We start from the raw sequence: 22,285 nt of genomic DNA, 5'->3' as shown, positions 1-22,285 counted from the left end.
TGACTGTCAGTGATTAGCCAATGGGTACGGGATGATTTTAATGAGCTGCACGTGATGTCTTGATATTGGCTTTAAAAAGGCCAGTGCAAAATGGGCATTTTGACCGAAAAATTTGACCATTTTGACCATTTTGACCAACTACAAAAAGACCGAAAACGCAAAAGAAACTTACCACTTGTTTGAAATGTAATAAAATTGTAACAGTTCAAAATAAAACAAACCAACAATTGCTAATTGAAACATTGGCATTTTATTGATGACATGTCAAGTTTTTGACCAAGATACACCATCTCATCAGTTTGTTCTACAGTACAGAACAGCACAGGGTGCAATGTCAGTCCCCTTTCAATAGCGTGTGTGGCCACCATTGTTTTGGATACAGGCAGTGCATCGTCGGCGTATACTGCCTACCAGTCTTTGGATGGATTGCTGCTGGATTCTGTCCCACTCAGTCCTCAATGTCTGAAGCAGCTCTGCCTGTGTCCTGGCCCTGCCAACTATGCGTCTCCCAAGCTCATCCCACAGGTGCTCTATGGGATTCAGGTCAGGGGAGAGTGCAGGCCACTGCATGGTGTTGATGTTCTCGCCTTGGAGAAATGCAGTGGTAAAGCGAGCAGCATGGGGACGAGCGTTGTCATGCTGAAAGGTTCTCAGTTCTGGGTGGTCTAGCAGGAATGGCAGCAGATGAGGTCGCAGGATGTTATCCACATACCGCTGGGCATTAAGATTCCCATCCACAACCACCAGTGGCGTCCTGTACCAGCCTGATATGGCGGCCCACACCATCACACTTGGGCCACCCCACCTGTTGGCTTGACGCACGCAACAATCGGCATATCGCTCGCCAGGTCTTCTCCAGACACGCTCACGCCCATCAGGACTGTCCACACAGAACCTTGACTCATCACTGAAAGCGACCTCGTTCCACTGCGCCAAGATCCACCGCTGATGCTGCTGGCACCATCTCTGTTGGTTGCGGCGAGGGGCAGCCATCATCACGGGGCCTCTGTATGGTCTTCTGGCAGTCAGACCATAGTCATGCAGTCGTCTTCGTGCAGTATCATTGGAGATCCGTGGGTTTGCACGCCCCGGAGTTTCTGCCGCAGTGCGGGATGCTAGACAGAATCGATCCCGCAGGTGACTTCGGACCATCTGCCTGTCCTGCCTTGCAGTGGTGACTCTTGGCCTCCCTGATCGAGGTCTGTCATCTGCAGAGTTGTGGAGGGTGTCTCTGTCCACCAGGGCCGATATTGTCTGGTGTGAACAGCCAAGGCGACGTGCCACCTCACAGTAGCTCAGTCCGCCATGCAGCATGCCCAGGGCACGCTGCCGTTGATCTCTTGACAATCGTGGCATGTTGATTGAAATGCCCATTTTGCACTGGCCTTTTTAAAGCCAATATCAAGACATCACGTGCAGCTCATTAAAATCATCCCGTACCCCTTGGCTAATCACTGACAGTCAAAACGGCTGTTCAACAGCTGTGCTATGAAGTGACCATTGAAGGTTCAAGTGACCATCCGTGACCGTTTTGTCTGACAGTGAGGACACTATTGTCCACAAATAAGTTCACACATTTACTACACACAGTGTTATTGTTGATATTTAAAGGTTTCAAAGGTGGTAAGTTTCTTTTGCGTTTCAGTATATATCTATATATATATAATCAAAATAAAGACCAATTATTGCACTGTCGTCCCAAGAAGGAAGCCAGGCATAACAATAGATGCACACACGCGCGCGCACACACACACACACACACACACACACACACACACACACACACACACACACACACACACACACACACACACACACGACCAAAAGTATGTGGACACCCAAACATCGAACATCTCATTCCAAAATCATGGCCAATAATATGGAGTTGGTCCCCCACTTTGCTGCTATAACAGCCTCCACTCTTCTGGGAAGGCTTTCCACTAGATGTTGGAACATTGCTGCAGGGATTTGCTTCCATTCAGCCACAGGAGCATTCGTGAGGTTGGGCACTGATGTTGGGCGATTAGGTCTGGCTCGCAGTCGTCATTCCAATTCATCCCAAAGGTGTTCGATGGGTTTGAGGTCAGGGCTCTGTGCAGGCCAGTCAAGTTCATCAACACCGATCTCAACAAACCATTTCTGTATGGACTTCGCTTTGTGCACTGGGGCATTGTCATGCTGAAACAGGAAAGGGCCTTCCCCAAACTGTTACCACAAAGTTGGAAGCACACAATCGTCTAGAATGTCATTGTATGCTGTAGCGTTAAGATTTCCCTTCACTGGAACTAAGGGGCCTAGCCCGAACCATGAAAAACAGCCCCAGACCATTATTCCTCCTCCACCAAACTTTACAGTTGGCACTATGCATTCGGGTTGGTAGCATTCTCCTGGCATCCGCCAAACCCAGATTCGTCTATCGGATGGTGAAGCGTGATTCATCACTCCAGAGAATGCGTTTCCACTGCTCCAGAGTCCAATGGTGGCGAGATTAACACGACTCCAGCCGACGCTTGGCATTGCGCATGGTGATCTTCGGCTTGTGTGCGGCTGCTCAGCCATGGAAACTCATTTCATGAAGCTCCGGACGAACAGTTGTTGTGCTGACGTTGCTTCCAGAGGCAGTTTAGAATCCGGTAGTGAGTGTTGCAACCGAGGACAGACAATTTTTACGCGCTACGCGCTTCAGCACTCGGCGGTCCCATTCTGTGAGCTTGTGTGGCCTACCACTTCGTGGCTGAGCTGTTGTTGCTCCTAGACGTTTCCACTTTACAATAACAGCACTTACAGTTGACTGAGGCAGCTCTATAAAAAATAAAAAATAAAATTTACAGTCCCTGGTGTTGGGCTAGCGGCTAGGGTGCCGGCTTAGGATCCTAGGATCCTGGGTTCGAATCCCGGTCAATCGCTGAATTAACGCCAGGGGGGTTGACTCAGCCTGTCATCCTTCCGAGGTCGGCAAATTGAGTACCAGTTCACTGGTAATTCCCTGCTTGTCGTTAAAGGCGGCAAAAAGGGTTGGCGTCAGGAAGGGCATCCGGCCGTAAAACATTGCTTCAAAAAGGGGACCGAAAAACAACAACAACCACAGTTCCCGAAAAAGGCCAACCCCCGCTTGCGGGGAAAAATGGCCTCTAAAGGTGTTTTTTTATAGAGCTGCCTCAGTCAACTGTAAGTGCTGTTATTGTAAAGTGGAAAGCTGCCTCTGACTGAGGCAGCTCTATCAGGGCAGAAATTTGACAAACTGACTTGTTGGAAAGGTGGCATCCCATGACGGTGCCACGTTGAAAGTCACTGAGCTCTTCAGCTTTCAATACGGCCCCTTCTACTGCCAATGTTTGGCTGTGGAGATTGCATGGGTGTGTGTACTTTTGGTCATGTAGTGTGTATATATATATATACACACACACACACACACACACACACACACACACACACACACACACACACACACACACACACACCTCGTTTTGTCATTTCTGTTCCTCACAATTCTCTCTCTTTTATACACACACACACACACACACACACACACACACACACACACACACACACACACACACACACACACACACACACACACACACACACACTTAATTAATTGTACAGTATCGGTTGTTCCTAAACTTAAATATAAATAATTTAAAGGATTGTTGTAAATGATGTTAATTTCACAACATTCCATATTCAACTTTATTTAAATTGCAAACCTCAAACATAGTTTCTCCACCTAAAGCAGGACATACACACACACACACACACACACACACACACACACACACACACACACACACACACACACACACACACACACACACACCATTTATTTTGTCTCGTTAAATATACACACTCAAGCCTGCTGGTATTGGCTTTTAATGGTTAAGGTGGCTGGCTTTAGATCCTTGGTTTTTGAGTTCAAGCATTGTTGTGCCGTTGAATTAACACCAGGTGGGTCGACTCAAGCCCGTCATCCTTTTGAGGTCAGCAAAATGAGTACCAGCTAGCTGGTAAGGGGGCATTGCATCAGCTGCACAGCCTCACCCCCAGAAAATGTTGTAGCCAAGCAGCCATAGGCTGCATACGAATAAATAAATAAATAAGTGTACACTGCATTTACGAGTACGTTTGCTTTGATTATCCGCCTTTTCCAGGCAAGAGATCACCAGAAAAATTTTGAACACAAGCTTCTTGGTAACTACAAGCAAAATAAAGTCAGCACATGGGCACAGCCACACCCTAGCCAGCCAAGGCCCCAACAATTCACTCAGTGACACAAGTTTTAAAAGCAGCCAGCATACCATTATCCCAAAATAACTCCAAACAAGTTGTCACACCCACAGCTGGTTTCCACTTTCACTTACCATCATTTCTCCAATACAGACCCCCCCCCCCTCCCCACCCCCTCCACCTCCACCAATTCCAACACAGACCTCCCCAGCCAGAATCATTGACCTCATTATCCCCATCATCATTATACAAAGAAAACAGCTTTCCAATCATGAAACAAATCTCAGTTGCAACTCTAGATCTCCACAAGCACCTGGAACCTTCTTGCCTTACTGCCCCTTCAAGTAAAAGTGTTGTCACAACAACTGAACGGAGAGTGGACAGTCCTTGAGGAAAGCAAAAAAGAAACTTTAGCAACCACAAAATTAGCTGCAGTTCACATTTCAGAAGGCAGTTGGTATCTCGCTGTATTGCCTCATCTACAACTTGGCAGAGTACGATTAAAAGTCGTGTTATTGTGAAAGATGGTTTAACGTTGCCTCCGATTTTGTTTGTTGAAAGAACAGGATGACAAAAGGCAATACTTCTAACATACAAACTAAAAGTTGTTCTTTAAAAGTTGGAACGCGAAATTTTCATCGTAACAAGTGGCACGTCAGATGGATAATCCCATTTTGATAAGCCAATTGCAGTTGAATACGAGAAAACAGAAATAGACACAAATGTGCCGATGGATTATGCCTCTGCATGCATCAGATGTCAACTGACTTACATTTGACCTCAATTTATGGTCACATGAAAAATTAAAGGCCACATTAGAGAAAGCACGAGGGAGAAAAGAGAGATAAGTGGAAGAGAGACATAAAATGTTTTCTCAAGTGACGGTCGACTTGAAAATGATTTTCAAAGGTAACACGATCTTTGACCCATTGAACCCAAAATTGAATCGGTTCATCTTTGTGCTTGTGCCAAGTTTGGTTGAAATCCCTTCGGTGACTCACAAGTTGTTATTATATGGTGACAAAATTCTTTTCAAATAAAGGACACATGTACTTTGACCTTGGATATTTTGAACCACTGATGTTATCAGTTCATCTTTCTGTTATAGTCATATATTTGTGGCACTTTTCGCAGAAATCGCTTCACTAGTGGTTCACAAGTTATCATGGTGCATTCATATTGTGTCATCACTCATCACACAACTGCCTGCCATCGGTGGGCACACTAATGAGTTCCGGCGTTAGCTTCTGCCAGATCCAGAGGAACATGCCTCATCTAACATTAGATGTAACATCTCATTAGATGTTCCATTGTCTGGGGTTGAAGAACGCACCCACAGTTGGCATAATCTTTACGGTATCCCCTTCTCAGCACACTTCATTTACACCTTCCAACCCCGGCACGTAGTCCGTGCAGGCTACGCCAGGTTGCCCATGGTTGATTGGTGCCTGGTGGGAGTTTCTCTATTGGCTCAAGGTTCATTAACCCATCCACTGAGGCCAGCTGCAATCTTTCATCCCAAAGGTTCAACATCATCGAGTTGGAAAATGGACTGATGATAGGAAGCTTATTGTGAGATTATTCAAGCCGTGGAGGGATCACCGGATGGCCAATGGCCATGAAGAGGGTGTCTCTCATCCTTTGATAGTCCAGGCTGTTCTATCTAGCTTGCTACTGCCCTCATAATACTAAATGGTGCAATACCAACAAGCAGATATAGATGGATGGTTCTGGTGGGTTTCAGACAGCCAGTAATGCAACAACAGCTCAAGTTCAGCACCTGGTTCAGCTTCTTGACATTGGCTTAAATCGTTTCCCAACTGGGCATGCACATTCCATTGGAGAAAAACAGAGGACTCGTACTGTTGATGAAATTGTTGTTCGGTTGGCTCCCCACTTGGAATTCACCAACTTGCTGAAGAGTGCATTTGGGTACTGGGTTTTGCTTTCAGTTTACTCATATGGACTTTGTACGTCAGGGAATGATCTTGGTTTTGTGCAGTGCACTCCAGCCTAGTTACATTCCACAATATCTCCAACTTTTGTTTGCATTTAAATTGCATTTTTTGCATTTTTGCATTTTTGTTCCTCAGGTAGAAGGCACAGAATTCAGTTTTGTTTGGGTTGGCATGCAGGTGATTATCTTCAAAGTAGATGACACCTTGGTCAAAACATCAGAAAGAATAGATTTCACCTCCGTAAAGTCCCTTTGCTGTGTTGTAATGCACAGGTCATCGACATAGATGAAACTCCTGGTTTGAAGGTGGGTCGATTGGTCATTCACATCGATGTTAAATAAACAGTGATGGAGCTAAAACAATGCTTTGGGGGCCCAATTTCATGCTTGCGCTAGCGACTTTGTCTCCCAGACAATTCCAAAACAACAATATGTTCTCCATTAGGAATCTCAAAAGCTCCATCAGACGTAGGTTGTTTGTGATATGGAGTAATTTCTGAAGGTGTATGCAGTGATTCACAGTGCCGATTGCAGCTGAAAGATCAATAAAACAGCTCCTTAATGAGACCTTCCTGAAATCCATCCTCTATATGCTGTGCGGTGTTCAGCAATGGTCCTGTGCAGGATTTCTCAGGCTGAAAAACAGCCTGTTCCTTGATACGAATGGATTCAATCACTGAGGTTAGGTGGATCTTCAAGATGAGTCATTCAAAAAGATTGCATGTTTGTAGGGTCCAGCGATATATTGATACACAGGTTATATTTACTCCCGCCAGGGAGTAATGCATTCGATCGTGTCCGTCCGTCCGTGTGTGTGTCCGTCCGTCCGTCCGTGTGTGTGTGTGTGTGTGAACACGATATCTGGAAAAGTTCAGAATGGATTTGGATGAAAGTTGGTGGGATGATTGCCCTTGGGATAAGGAAGAATCGATTAGTTTTTGGTGAAGCTCAGCATATTATTCCGGATCCAGGAATTTTTACCATTGGAAGATAGGGCTCCAACTTGACCCACGGCGGGAGTATGCACTCTACTGAGTGGCGTTCTAGTGGTATAATTTTTCAAATTGACAATTTGAATATACCGCACCGAAAAAAAAGTGCATGGGGAAAATTAATTAATTAATCGATATATCCACAAAATAATCGGTATACTGTATCCACAAAAATATCAGGATGAACTACACAGGATGAAATACAGAATTTTTTTTTTAATTTCCCACTGAATGATTCCACTCATATGTAACATTCGTGCCACCCTGAATGCTAGAGGGGGGGGGGGGGGGGCTCCATCTATGGGGGAAGGTGTGGTATGGAGCAAGGGACGGGGTTGACGGGAGGTCTCTCAGTATATAATGGATTTTTGATAAGACCAGTCCAAGGAACATATCTGTTCATTATAATTATATTGCGACCAAGTACAGTACTGTACCTTTTCAAAAAAAAATCACTTTTGTACAGTGTCATGATGGCAGGTCACGACAAAAAAGAACAATTCTCATTGCACTCTAGTTACTTTCAGGTTTTGTACCTGTGAAGGTCATACAAGTCTGTTTGGATTGGCCAACACCAATGGCCATTTTTTCAGAAAGAATCAAAAAAATTAATAAATAAATCACCAACAAGCAGGCCCAAAATGCATTTTTAACTCTCCACGTGAGCAGCATATAGACACAAAGAACAGTTACAAACACATGCTAAGCCAGGGGTAAAGCAGTAATCAAAAGCAGATGCAGCTGCTGGATCATTGCCAATGTGCTTTTGAGAAAAGGGCATTAAAAAAGACCAATGGCGCACATTAGAAATGGATCAACTTCAACTATACTTTGCCTTTTCGCTTTCTGATGCATTTCCCAGTAAGGCAACCTTCAACGCAACCTCCAAAAGCTGAAGTCAGAAAACTAAAAAGGTAAACAATAAAATTACTCGCCAACACATGCACAATTTTTAGTCTTGCTGCGCTCAGCTGTACACAGAGGCCATAACCACCGATGTAGAAAGCCTACAATTTGATGAGCAATCAAACAACTAACCAGCACAGACATTTGGTACACTGGGAAAATACGCGGTCGTAAGTGCTATGCCGACGAGCTCTCAAAGATCACAAATTGGGATAGCTGAGGGAGTTTCTATTTCATCGCATCGGTTCAATAAGCCAAGCCAGGAGAAAATCCAAGACGATCAACTAAAACATGGTCCATGGATACAACGATAAACCAAGTACAGAAACTACAATCGCACTCGGTAGAGAGCATACCTCCGCCTGGTTGGCCATATCACTCAGTGGTGAAGAATCACTTAAAAAAATTAAATAATTCTCATATCCGAATTCATATTCAGATCTTCACCAAAATCGAATCTATTTGTCCTTGTCAGACCCCCAACCCTGGTGTTGGGCTAGCGGCTAGGGTGCCGGCTTAGGATCCAAGGATCCTGGGTTCGAATCCCGGTCGATCGCTGAATTAACGCCAGGGGGGTTGACTCAGCCTGTCATCCTTCCGAGGTCGGCTAATTGAGTACCAGTTCACTGGTAATTCCCTGTTTGTCGTTAAAGGCGGCAAAAAGGGTTGGCGTCAGGAAGGGCATCCGGCCGTAAAACATTGCTTCAAATAGGGGACCGAAAAACAACAACCACGGTTCCCGAAAAAGGCCAACCCCCGCTTTGCGGGGAAAAATGGCCTCTAAAGGTGGTTTTTAGACCCCCAACCGGTCCACCAAGTTTCGTCCAAATCCGTCCATAACTTTTTGAGATATCCTGCTATGTATCGATTTTGTCCCTATCTCCCAATGGTGAAGAATCACTTTTAAAGATTCTACTCGCCGGATCCGAATCCGGATATTCACCAAAATCTAATCATTTCGTCCGTGTCACATACGCTACATCTCTGCCTAATTTCGTCTGAATCCGTCCACAACTTTTTGAGATATTTTGTTCACAGACAAGCAAACAGACAGACAGGGGTGAAAGCATAACCTTCATCCACCTTTGGTGGCGGAGGTAATAATATAGTTATTCGTTAACGAATCTAAGGGACAAAGTCAAATTCACCAAAGCTTGCACAACAACAACAAAAAGTCATTATTTGCCATGTTGAAAATACGATCATCATTTCAACAAGTGGAACACAAAACCAGCTGGAGGTCTGGAACACAGCTCGGATGGTACAAAGCCAGTGGCGAAATAGGTCACCGTCGAATCAAACGATGAGCCACCAACGAAATGGCAAGAATGAAAGCAACTGGAGCCTGTGTGCAGAAATCAGATAACTTTACACCGACAGTCCACCACCATTTTGCAGCCACAAAGGCCACAAAATCCAAAACAATCTCGACAAACAAGCAATGCTATCCAGAAATGGTTGTGGTGTGTATGCACGCAGAAACACAAACAAACGCCACACCTGCACCAATGGCACAATGGCATTTTCATTTCCTCGTTGACGGCATGTAAGAGGCAGTGATTTTAAACTGCAATTTTTATCAGTATAATCCATATCGCAAAAATACCACGTTGCTGATTACCAACAACACAGTAACCGGCAATTTGACTGCTTCGCACAACGTGGTACCCTACACCCATTTAACTTATTGTTACCTCCCGACCACCCTTATCAACTCTCTCTTAAACACTTGACAAAAGCTTTTCACAAGCAGAAAAAATGATTAACAAGAAACCTTCACCCTACTCCCAAAGAGGGAATAAGCTTCACACCATCCATTGCATGTAACATGCTTGATATACCAGGTAGTTACATCCTTCTATTACCTCGTATATCATTCATATATGGATGTAATTGTCCATTACCACTTAAACAGCGGTTTTCTGTTGACGTCTTTTTGTGATGTGGTACTGCTGTTTGGATTGTTTGGTTGTTGCTGAATGCTAGAGGCAGGGAGAGGGGAAGGGTGCTATTCATTCGCTGTTTTATTATCATTTATGAGTTTAATGGTCAATTTATGTTTACTCGTACACCCGCTCACTACGTGAGCAGCAGGAAGGGTCATTCCTCTTTGGGGTATATAGATTACAGTCGATCTATGGTCGGGTCTCAAGAACATTGGGTGTGTGTTCATTTGCAAAGTTTCTTGTGGAGAGATCGCCAAGTGGTTTAAGCATTCAGGCAAGCACTCCATTCAAAACCATTAAGGAACGGCTGGCTTGGCAAATGAGCACAACCCGGGTGGGCTTCATCCCTTTCAGTTTCGTGTTAAACAGCAGGAGCGAGTTTCAAAAGTTCGCGACAAAAAACACCACGTTAGCGGCAGGAAGGGTCATGTTATTAACCCAACCATTATGGGGTATATAGAGTACAGTAGATCTTCGCTCAGTTCTGGAAGTAAAACTTACCTCACAGATGTCGGGATTCCTCAAAAATTTCTTTGTTTAGTGTTATAAAGAGCATTAGCGGCTGTTTAAAAAGCTAATCATATGTGTTTGTGGTTTATAATATTTTTACTTCTGGTGGAGGCCGTTGGGCCGTTGGGCTGTTGCTCCCACAAAAACGTCATGATAAGCTATTTATGAACATTGATTCAACGTTTGTTCAAGGAAGAAAAAAAAAAAAACCTTGGGGAGGTGGAATATTATTGGTATTCATATTGTTTTGTAATAACATTAATATCATACTATTATAGTTAGTTTTGTTATTCGAAGCGGCCTTGGAGAATCGCCACGATAAAGCTAACTCAACATGGATATACACCTCAACAAGCAAACCCATTGATGGAAATGGCTGGAAAACCCGCTCGGGGGAGAAACCCCCTTGGTGAGGGGGGGGGGGGGGGAATGAATGTGCTACAACCTTCTTCATTGTGTAACCCTTTGTCATCCTGTTGAGTTTGGTTGAGATTGGATAAGTAACAACAGAATGTATCGCAGTCAAAAAATCATCAGACAGACAGACACCAAATTGCGTATTTTAGTATGATTATGTTCATCATGTGTATGGCAGGAGGAGAGAAGGGTGAGCGTGAGGGATTGTGTCGTTCTAATTTTGTAAATTTTTGACTTTTTTTTTTGTGCTTATGATAGTGTATATTGAGTGATTGTGTTATTGATAGTATAACTTTGAGTTTATTTTCAATTCAGTTTTACTACTTCCGCCGCCGAAGGCGGATGGAGGGTGTTTTCACCCCTGTCTGTTTGTTTGGATATGTATCTGTGAACAGGATATTTCAAATAGTTGTTGACGGATTCGGACGAAACTTGAAGGAAAGGTTGGGTGTGTGACAAGGAAGAATCCATTAGATTTTGGTAAAGATCCGAATACGGTTATGGATCAGAGAATTATTTAATTGTAAGTGATTCTTCACCGTCGAGATAAAAGGCCAACAAGCGTTACGCCTAGGTCCCCGTCAGTGAAGTGATGCGAGTTAACAAAGTGTAAGACGCAAGGCGGCCATCTTGGATTTTGATGTGACGACACAATTTTCAATAGCGTTCTTCCCTATGCGTAGATACATCCACACACCAGATTAGAAGTTAGTAGTTCGTTTATTTTTCAAGATATTTCGCTCACAAGGTTCAGACATATATATGGTGGCGGCCATCTTGGATTTTGACATGGCGACCCAATTTTAAACAGCGTTCTTCCTTATGCCTAGATACACCCACACACCAGATTAGAAGTTGGTACTCCGCTTATTTTTCAAGATATTCCACTCACAAGGTTCAGACATACATGGTGGTGGCCATCTTGGATTTTGACGTGGGTTGCACCCACACACCAAATTAGAATTCGGTCCTTCGCTTACGCACGCACGCACGCACGGTCGGACGGACACACGCACGGAGGGGAAAACCATAGTCCCCCTTTCGCTCCGCGGTGCGACGGGGGACAAAAACGATGTGCAGCATGATATTTCAAAAGTTGTGGTCAACTTAAAACTTGTTGGATGAGTCGGCTAGACAGAAATAAGCTGATTATATTTTTAGTCAGGTCCGAATCCAGATCTGGCCTATTAGTGGGATACAAAACGTAAACTGTTCAGCCTGGTGGAGGTATGCTCTCTACCGAGTGTCGTTCTAGTTGCCTGATGACGAGTTAACTTTGCTGTGGAGTATAATTTATTGTGATTGTACATGTGTGATTGAACGGCCTATTGTGATTGTACAAATTCTTATCTTGTCTTATTTTTGACCAATTGACCTTGATCAATTTTGACCAATTTTCATTGACCAATTTCATCATTGACCAATTTCCATTTCAAATTGTGATTCATGGACCTTGCTTTGCATCGTTGCTGGCAACAGAGCTGTGCCACTAATGGTGCCTCCTGTAGGTTAGAGTAGGAATTTGAAATCTGTTCATAGTTCCGGTGATATCTCGCCTACTTTTTGCAAAAAACACAGTGGGATCTTTAATGTACACCAACTAATGCCAAAAGACAGGAAGCACAGTAGAACATCCATCCGATGGACGGCATACATATCGATGCCTTGCATGTGTAAAACCAGGGTGACGGGTTATAGCTGGGTTGAGATTCAAACCCGGGTTAGATCGCTCAGAGACTAATGTGCAAACCTCAAGGCTATCCTGCCAGCCCAATAATGCCAATAAAGTACAAATTCATAGATTTGTTATTTGAACGGCACGACAGGCACTCAAACTCAGGACCCCAGGATCTTAAGCCAGCCACCTTAACCGTTCAGCCAACATCAGGCTTGACAGGTTGGGTGTGTAACAAGAACGAAATGATTCGATTTTGGTGAAGATGCGGATCCATCCGGATAGTACCTTTTTTCCAAGTCATTCTTCACCATTGAGAGATGGGGTTTAAACGATACATAGCAAGATATCTTAAAAAGTTGTGGACGAATTATGACAAAAAAAATGAGCAGATTAGATTTTGTTCCAGGTCCGGATCCAAATCCGACCTATCAGTGGGATACACAACGTAAACTGTTCGGCCTGGCGGAGGTAAGCACTCTACGTAGTGCTGTTCTAGTTTCTATCTTTTATTTATCCTAAAGACGAAGGTGATGGCAAGTGGTAAAGCATGTGGTGAGGTGGAAAGAACTGGGAAGTGGCCCTGTGCTGTGTGCAGGAAGGGTGTCGGAGTGAACTCCATTCAATGTACAATGTGCGCTGAGTGGGTTCATCAAAAATGTAGTGGTCTGAGAGGGTCATTAACCAGTGTGGCAGCTACATTCAAGTGGAAGGTGTGCACAGAGGGAGCTGCAGATGGAGGAAATGTTGAGTTGGATCTTGGAGACGGCGTGAAGCTGGAAGGTGTGAAAACATTTTGTTACCTAGGAGACATGCTGAATGGAGAAGGTGGATCAGACTCGGCAACGGTTGCGAGAGTGAGATGTGCATGGAAGAAGTTTCGGGAATTGAGTGGCGTGCTGATGATGAGGGGAGTGTCGTTGAAGCTGAAGGGAAAGGTGTATGCTGCATGTGTGAGAAGTGTTATGATTTATGGGAGCGAGACATGGGTAATGAACGTAGAGCAGCAACGAAGGCTGGAAAGGGTGGAAATGCGAATGGTTCGATGGATGTGTGGAGTATCGTTGAGAGAGAGCAAGACAAATGATGAATTGCGAAAGATGATGGGAATAGAGCCTGTGATTGATGCTGTGAAGAGAAACAGGTTGAGATGGTTTGGTCATGTGTTGAGGAAGGATGAAAGTGACTGGTTGAGAAGAGTGATGGAAATGAATGTAGAAGGAAGTAGAGGACGGGGAAGACCGAGAAAGACTTGGCTAAAGATGGTGGAAGAAGAAATGCGGGCAAGGGGGTTACCAGGGAGAGATGCAGAAAATAGGGCAAGATGGAGAAGATTGTCATGGGGACCGCAAGGCTAACCCCCGCTCTAGCAGGGAAAATGGCCTTAAAATGCCTGTTGTTGTTGTTGGTGTTGTTGTTGTTGTTGTTGTTGTATTTATCCTAAAAACGGTACTTTTATTGATGTCAACAGACTGCTTTTGCTTGAAGACAATTCAAACTTCCACAAAACAGTTCCCCATAATAACAAATCAATCAAATTGATCAGCAAGTCTTAATGAATATTTGACACCGTGGGGGTCAATAACGAATTCTCCAGGAGAGCCAAGGCTGGTCAAAACCTCTTGACCTGTCCACCGCCTTTTTTAGCATATTAATGAATGATTTCAGAATGTTAGAAGAAATGGACATCAAACTATCCTGCTTTTCAAGCACAGGCATTTACACATGGTGTTAACATGAACTTGGATGCATTGGAAACAGAGAGAGGTGTGGGGGCATTGGCAGGACGTGTATGTGTGTGTGTGAGATGATGGTGATGATGATGATGATGCACAAATTGGAGCAGCACAGGCATGATGGATCAAATGTCCTTGTACATCCTTAGTTGTACTGACAATGGTTAACATTGAGCAACATTTGTTCATTCATAAAAAGCAAACCATAGCAAAGTAACGACATGAAATGGTTTCCAAGCACCGAAAACAAGCCACAGGACTTCCTATGGTGAACCTGTGGCTCCAGCCAGCCGTGGTTTGAACTTTCGATTCAAGATCAACACCGAGCAACGGGGAATAACTGGATACAAAACGCTTTGCGATAAAGCAAAACTTAAAGGGTCAGAACAAACTGTCTGGAAGGAAATAATTGAAAAATAAGTCTTTTGAGATCAAGTGGTCAGAGGACGGAATACCTGGACAGATCAGACGGGTGATGGAGTGGGGGGTAAATACTCTGACTTGGAGGTCAAGAGGGAAGGGGAATATTCGCACTGTCTGGCAGGTGAGGGTGATGGAAGGGGGTAAGGGTAAACCTGAGTGGCAGTACGGGGAGGATGGGGCAAACTGTGATAGAAATGTGTGAAAGTGCTGGAAGTGGGAATGCTCATATGATCAAAACACGCAGTCGTGTGCTCAGTAATGTAGATGAACACGAGGAACCACAACAACAACCTCCTTACAATCAAACACATGAGGAATCACAACAACAACCTTCTTACAATCATTCACATGAGGAATCACAACAACAACCTTCTTACAATCATTCACATGAGGAATCACAACAACAACCTTCTTACAATCATTCACATGAGGAATCACAACAACAACCTTCTTACAATCATTCACATGAGGAATCACAACAACAACCTTCTTACAATCATTCACATGAGGAATCACAACAACAACCTTCTTACAATCATTCACATGAGGAATCACAACAACAACCTTCTTACAATCATTCACATGAGGAATCACAACAACAACCTTCTTACAATCATTCACATGAGGAATCACAACAACGGCCTTCTTGCAATCATTCACATGAGGAATCACAACAACAACCTTCTTACAATCATTCACATGAGGAATCACAACAACAACCTTCTTACAATCATTCACATGAGGAATCACAACAACGGCCTTCTTGCAATCAAACAGGTGAGGAATCACAGCAACCTTCCCACAACAACCTTCCTACCATCAAACACGTGAGGAATCACAACAACGGCCTTCTTACAATAAAACAGGTGAGGAATCACAACAACGACCTTCTTGCCATCAAACAGGTGAGGAATCACAACGGCCTTCTTGCCATCAAACAGGTGAGGAATCACAACAACGACCTTCTTGCCATCAAACAGGTGAGGAATCACAACGGCCTTCTTGCCATCAAACAGGTGAGGAATCACAACAACATCCTTCTTGCCATCAAACAGGTGAGGAATCACAACAACGGCCTTCTTGCAATCAAACAGGTGAGGAATCACAACGGCCTTCTTGCCATCAAACAGGTGAGGAATCACAACAACGGCCTTCTTGCAATCAAACAGGTGAGGAATCACAGCAACCTTCCCACAACAACCTTCCTACCATCAAACAGGTGAGGAATCACAACAACGGCCTTCTTGCCATCAAACAAGTGAGGAATCACAACAACGGCCTTCTTGCAATCAAACAGGTGAGGAATCACAGCAACCTTCCCACAACAACCTTCCTACCATCAAACAGGTGAGGAATCACAACAACGGCCTTCTTGCCATCAAACAGGTGAGGAATCACAACAACGGCCTTCTTGCCATCAAACAGGTGAGGAATCACAACAACGGCCTTCTTGCAATCAAACAGGTGAGGAATCACAACGGCCTTCTTGCCATCAAACAGGTGAGGAATCACAACAACGGCCTTCTTGCAATCAAACAGGTGAGGAATCACAGCAACCTTCCCACAACAACCTTCCTACCATCAAACAGGTGAGGAATCACAACAACGGCCTTCTTGCCATCAAACAAGTGAGGAATCACAACAACGGCCTTCTTGCAATCAAACAGGTGAGGAATCACAGCAACCTTCCCACAACAACCTTCCTACCATCAAACACATGAGGAATCACAACAGGGCCTTCTTGCAATCAAACAGGTGAGGAATCACAGCAACCTTCCCACAACAACCTTCCTACCATCAAACAGGTGAGGAATCACAACAACGACCTTCTTGCCATCAAACAGGTGAGGAATCACAACGGCCTTCTTGCCATCAAACAGGTGAGGAATCACAACAACGACCTTCTTGCCATCAAACAGGTGAGGAATCACAACGGCCTTCTTGCCATCAAACAGGTGAGGAATCACAACAACATCCTTCTTGCCATCAAACAGGTGAGGAATCACAACGGCCTTCTTGCCATCAAACAGGTGAGGAATCACAACGGCCTTCTTGCCATCAAACAGGTGAGGAATCACAACAACGGCCTTCTTGCAATCAAACAGGTGAGGAATCACAACGGCCTTCTTGCCATCAAACAGGTGAGGAATCACAACAACGGCCTTCTTGCAATCAAACAGGTGAGGAATCACAGCAACCTTCCCACAACAACCTTCCTACCATCAAACAGGTGAGGAATCACAACAACGGCCTTCTTGCCAGCAAACAAGTGAGGAATCACAACAACGGCCTTCTTGCAATCAAACAGGTGAGGAATCACAGCAACCTTCCCACAACAACCTTCCTACCATCAAACACATGAGGAATCACAACAGGGCCTTCTTGCAATCAAACAGGTGAGGAATCACAGCAACCTTCCCACAACAACCTTCCTACCATCAAACATGTGAGGAATCACAACAACGGCCTTCTTACAATAAAACAGGTGAGGAATCACAACAACAACCTTCTTGCCATCAAACAGGTGAGGAATCACAACAACGGCCTTCTTGCCATCAAACAGGTGAGGAATCACAACAACGGCCTTCTTGCAATCAAACAGGTGAGGAATCACAACAACGGCCTTCTTGCAATCAAACAGGTGAGGAATCACAACAACGGCCTTCTTGCAATCAAACAGGTGAGGAATCACAACAGGGCCTTCTTGCAATCAAACAGGTGAGGAATCACAACAACCTTCCCACAACAACCTTCCTACCATCAAACACGTGAGGAATCACAACAACCTTCCCACAACAACCTTCCTACCATCAAACACGTGAGGAATCACAACAACCTTCCCACAACAACCTTCCTACCATCAAACACGTGAGGAATCACAACAACCTTCCCACAACAACCTTCCTACCATCAAACACGTGAGGAATCACAACAACCTTCCCACAACAACCTTCCTACCATCAAACACGTGAGGAATCACAACAACCTTCCTACAATCATACACATGATGAATCACAACAACCTTCCTACAATCATACACATGATGAATCACAACAACCTTCCTACAATCATACACATGATGAATCACAACAACCTTCCTACAATCATACACATGATGAATCACAACAACCTTCCTACAATCATACACATGATGAATCACAACCTTCCTACAATCATACACATGAGGAATCACAACAACCTTCCGCCAATCATACACATGAGAAATCACAACAACCTTCCTACAATCACACACATGATGAATCACAACAACCTTCCGCCAATCATACACATGAGAAATCACAACAACCTTCCTACAATCATACATATGAGGAATCACAACAACCTTCCTACAATCACACACATGATGAATCACAACAACCTTCCTACAATCATACACATGAGGAATCACAACAACCTTCCGCCAATCATACACATGAGAAATCACAACAACCTTCCTACAATCATACATATGAGGAATCACAACAACCTTCCTACAATCACACACATGATGAATCACAACAACCTTCCGCCAATCATACATATGAGGAATCACAACCTTCCTACAATCATACACATGAGGAATCACAACCTTCCTACAATCATACACATGAGGAATCACAACAACGGCCTTCCTTCTCCTACAATTAAACACATGTCCGCACTCTCTGCCTCTCTCTCGCTTCATATCACCCCAATTCCCCCTCCCCATTTCTCGTCCTGCCCTCGAAGGACCTTTCACCAGCATCTCCACCACATCAACACTCACCTTTGTGCACCGCCACGCTGCCAGAGCCCGACTGCAGTTCATCCTCCCTGCTCACTTGCGTTATAACGGACGCTCCGTCCATGGAGCTCTCCCCTCACTCCAAGCGAGCTCCCGGCTCTCCGTTAGCCCCTCCGCTGGCGGGGAGGCCCGGGAGCGACCGCCTCGATTCGTTTAGCAACCGCAGCAATATGGAGACGGAGCCGAGGGCGCGGACGGCATTAAAAACACGGCGCAATGTGCGCGCCGTTTCAAGGCGGCCCACCGTACGCCGCCTACGCACGCATACACATACACATACAAACCACGCACGGATAGACACAAACAGCACATACACATACACAAACACACAAACACATATACATATACATATACATATATATACATATACATATACACACACACATACACACATACACACATATACACATACACATATACACAAACACATATACACATACACACATACACATATACGCACACACACATATACATACATGCACATACATACATGCACATACACATACATACACATATATGCATGCATACATGCATACATGCATACATATACATGCATACATATACATATACATATACATACACATACACATACATACACATACACACACACACACATATACATATATATATATACACACACACACACACACACACACACACACACACACACACACACACACACACACACACACACACACACACACACACACACACACACACACATACACACACACACACAATACCACTAGGAAACAAACAAATAGCCACATAAACAAACACAACTCAGTGATTTGTTGATAGGTTTCTTAGTTTTTGTTGTTTTCATTAATCAAACACTGAAACGTAAATTTAATCTTGGCGAGAGAGTTCTGGTGAGGTCGAGCTAATTAAAACAACTTATAGACACCCACATCGACATACTGCCGCTAACGACGTCATCATGGCCGCCATGGCGAACAGTATTAGGTAAACAAAAGCAAAGGTGAAGTACAGGAGATAATAAAACGTCTACTGTGACCTGAGAGTGGAGGCTAAACTTTTATGTATTTGAAATTTGAATGTGGCTGCCGCGGGGATAAGTTGCCAGGAAGTATGGGCGCTGCCTGTGAAACACCAGGGCGACGGTTTATAGTTGAGACCGACGTTGAACTCAGACTTAGCAGCTTACGGGTAAGGTACTCTGGCTAACCTGTAAGCCTCGCTGTTAAAACTCAGCCATTCCTCTGCGCTGTAGATCAAACGGTGAAAAAAAAATCAAATTATTCAGCAATATTTGCGTACGTAATAAATAGATGATCCGGGGAGGAGGTTCATTTGGCGTCAGAATTTCCAGGTCGCACATCCAACGATCGCCACGTGAGGTCGTGTACCTGTGTGGGAAAATAAATATAACTGGCAGCACTTCCAACAGAAGGTCATTGTGATGAAATGTCAATGAAATGATGCTCTTGGGGTTGAATGAAATGCATGGTAAGCAGAGGCTGCCTCCTACCTTGAAGTAGGGATCTCATGCTTTGAAGGGAAAGTCCCCTACCTTAAAGGAGGACTTTCGTCCATAACGTTGTTTCACTGCACGTTTTCTCGTGTCACTTGGTTGATGTGAATTTCCTTAGAATGTGACTCGTTTTGCCCATATTTATCTTCCATTGTACTTTTTACTTTCTTGGTAACAAAGTGGTATGGAAAAATCTTCACCTGTTATGGTCAAATGGATTTATTAGTACGTACAGTTAATATGACTATTGCAGTACTATTTGCGAATCTTACTCTGTTCAGCCTTTGCCCATTTATACCAATACCTTTACTTATACACATTCTTGTTTGTGTTTAATTTTTGCAGTGCTGACCTGAGCAGTTGAGGAGACGTAACCTCTGAAAGTAAGTCACATCAAAAATGTGGGACGTAAGGGTGTAGCCAGGTGAACTCGGTCGCCAGCCTTCAGCACACTCCACCATTGGTCATGCGTTTCTGGCAGGAATCTTCGTCACACTTTGTCAGACTTTTATGATAAACTCACTCTCTCCTAAAACAAGGTACCGCAAACCCTCCCATCTACTTTCTCAACAACCCTCTCAAATAATTTCAGTCACTCAAACTCTTGGATCTCACTCTCAGCCTGGATCTCTTTTGGGAAATCCAGATTTCAAAGATGGCCTCCAAAGCCAGATGCCAACTGGACATTCTCCGCCATGCAAAGTCCTTCCTTGGCACACCTGAGCTCCGATCCATTGACGAGGCTTTCATCCGCAGCTTGATGGAGTACTGCTCTCCCCTCTGGACTGGCACCCGTGCCTCACACCTTTCTCAGCTTGACACTGTGGAAACCAAGGCCTTCAAGATCATTATAATATCTCGTGATTTAGCTAAGTCTATGGGCTTATCACTTCTCCATCACCAACAGGTCGGTGGTCTCTTTGTCTTCTTCCACCTCCTTTCTGTTCTGGTCTTGCACCCTCTGCCTTCTCCTTGCTTTGTCCCCCCAGGTATCTACAAGGCACACGTGGTCCACCAGCAACCCCCTTCTAGTGAAACTGCCTAAGTCCAGAACCACTGCTCACCTCCACTCATTTGTTCCTCTTTTTCCCCACCTGTGGAACCAACTTTCACAGTCACTTCCATCTCATTCTTCCTTCCAGGTGTTCAAGACAGCTGTTCCACATGACATCAAGTCATCCCCCATCTATACCCATGACCATGATCCCTTCTACCCCTGGATTTATGATCCTGGATTTCGGTAGTTTCACTGGAAGGGGGCTGATGGTGGCACCCTGCAGCCCTGCAGAAATTTGTGGGTTTTCCCTGCAGAAACGTGAGCCGTGCAGAAACCAAAGCACAGAAAGAGCAGAAGGTACAAGATCAAAAAGGAGGCAGTAGAAGACATCGATACCACCGACCTGTCTGCGATGGTGAAGTGATAAGCCTGTAGAGTCGTAGACGATCAAACTTCAGCACGGGAGATTCCAATAATCTTGAAGGCCTTGGATTCCAGGGTGTCAGGCTGAGCAAGATGTGAGGCAGGGGAGCCAGCCCAGAGGGGAGAGCAGTACTCCATCAAGCTGTGACTGTAGGTCTTGTTCAGGTGCACCAAGGATAGGAGTTCAGGTGTGCCAAGGACTTTGTATGATGGAGGATGCCCAGTCGGTGAATGGCAACTTAGATATGTGGTTTGCCCAGAGGTTACCCAGGGATCAGTTTTAAGTCCTCAGATTTAGATTACACCAAGGATCAGTTTTAAGTCCTCAGACATTGTTTGTAACAATAATGGAAGAATATGCGACTCTCAAAATTATGTATAAATGTGAACGAAGCCTTTTGCACATGCGCTGTGTGTTTTCAGTGACTTGGTTCTGCTTGCGAGGCTCTTTTAACCTGCTGTTGCTAGCGCAATATCTCTGATTAAAATAGTCTTTTAAACACAATTTTCAGCATTTAGATGAAAGAGTGGAAATTTTTACATGGTTAACCACAATTGTTGTGTTCCTGATTGCCAATCGGACTCACGGAAATATAGGAATACGAGAAATATCCATGGAAATAACCATGTGAGAGTCAACATATCTCTGGGTATTGCCAGAGAGCTGCCTCGGGGCCGTAGAATCTGGCAGTTCACAAAAGCTGACTGGCATGGACTGCAAGCCACCCTCTCATGTCAAACTGGTCTTTCATTTCTACCTCTCCTGATATTAATACCGCCCAGGAATCCTTCTACACAAG

The 22,285-nt window shown here is 44.4% G+C and overlaps 2 protein-coding genes across 2 annotated transcripts in view; both read right to left on the bottom strand.

Moving 5' to 3' along the window:
• Positions 1-19,327, bottom strand: part of LOC137431522 (carboxy-terminal domain RNA polymerase II polypeptide A small phosphatase 1) — a 126,368-nt gene extending 107,041 nt beyond the window's left edge. Inside the window, exon 1 of the mRNA XM_068122912.2 lies at positions 18,553-19,327. Within this exon, the coding sequence (XP_067979013.1) occupies positions 18,553-18,634 (82 nt within the window). The 5' untranslated portion in view covers positions 18,635-19,327. The remainder of the gene's footprint in view (positions 1-18,552) is intronic.
• The window catches only part of LOC137431519 (arf-GAP with GTPase, ANK repeat and PH domain-containing protein 1), a 709,868-nt gene that overhangs the window by 533,265 nt on the left and 154,318 nt on the right, over positions 1-22,285 (bottom strand). The window lies entirely within an intron of this gene.

The sequence above is a fragment of the Myxine glutinosa genome, chromosome 7 (assembly GCF_964187855.1).
Source record: "Myxine glutinosa chromosome 7, kmMyxGlut1.1, whole genome shotgun sequence".
Classification (NCBI taxonomy): domain Eukaryota; kingdom Metazoa; phylum Chordata; class Myxini; order Myxiniformes; family Myxinidae; genus Myxine; species Myxine glutinosa.
This window is presented reverse-complemented; position numbering and strand designations above follow the sequence as displayed.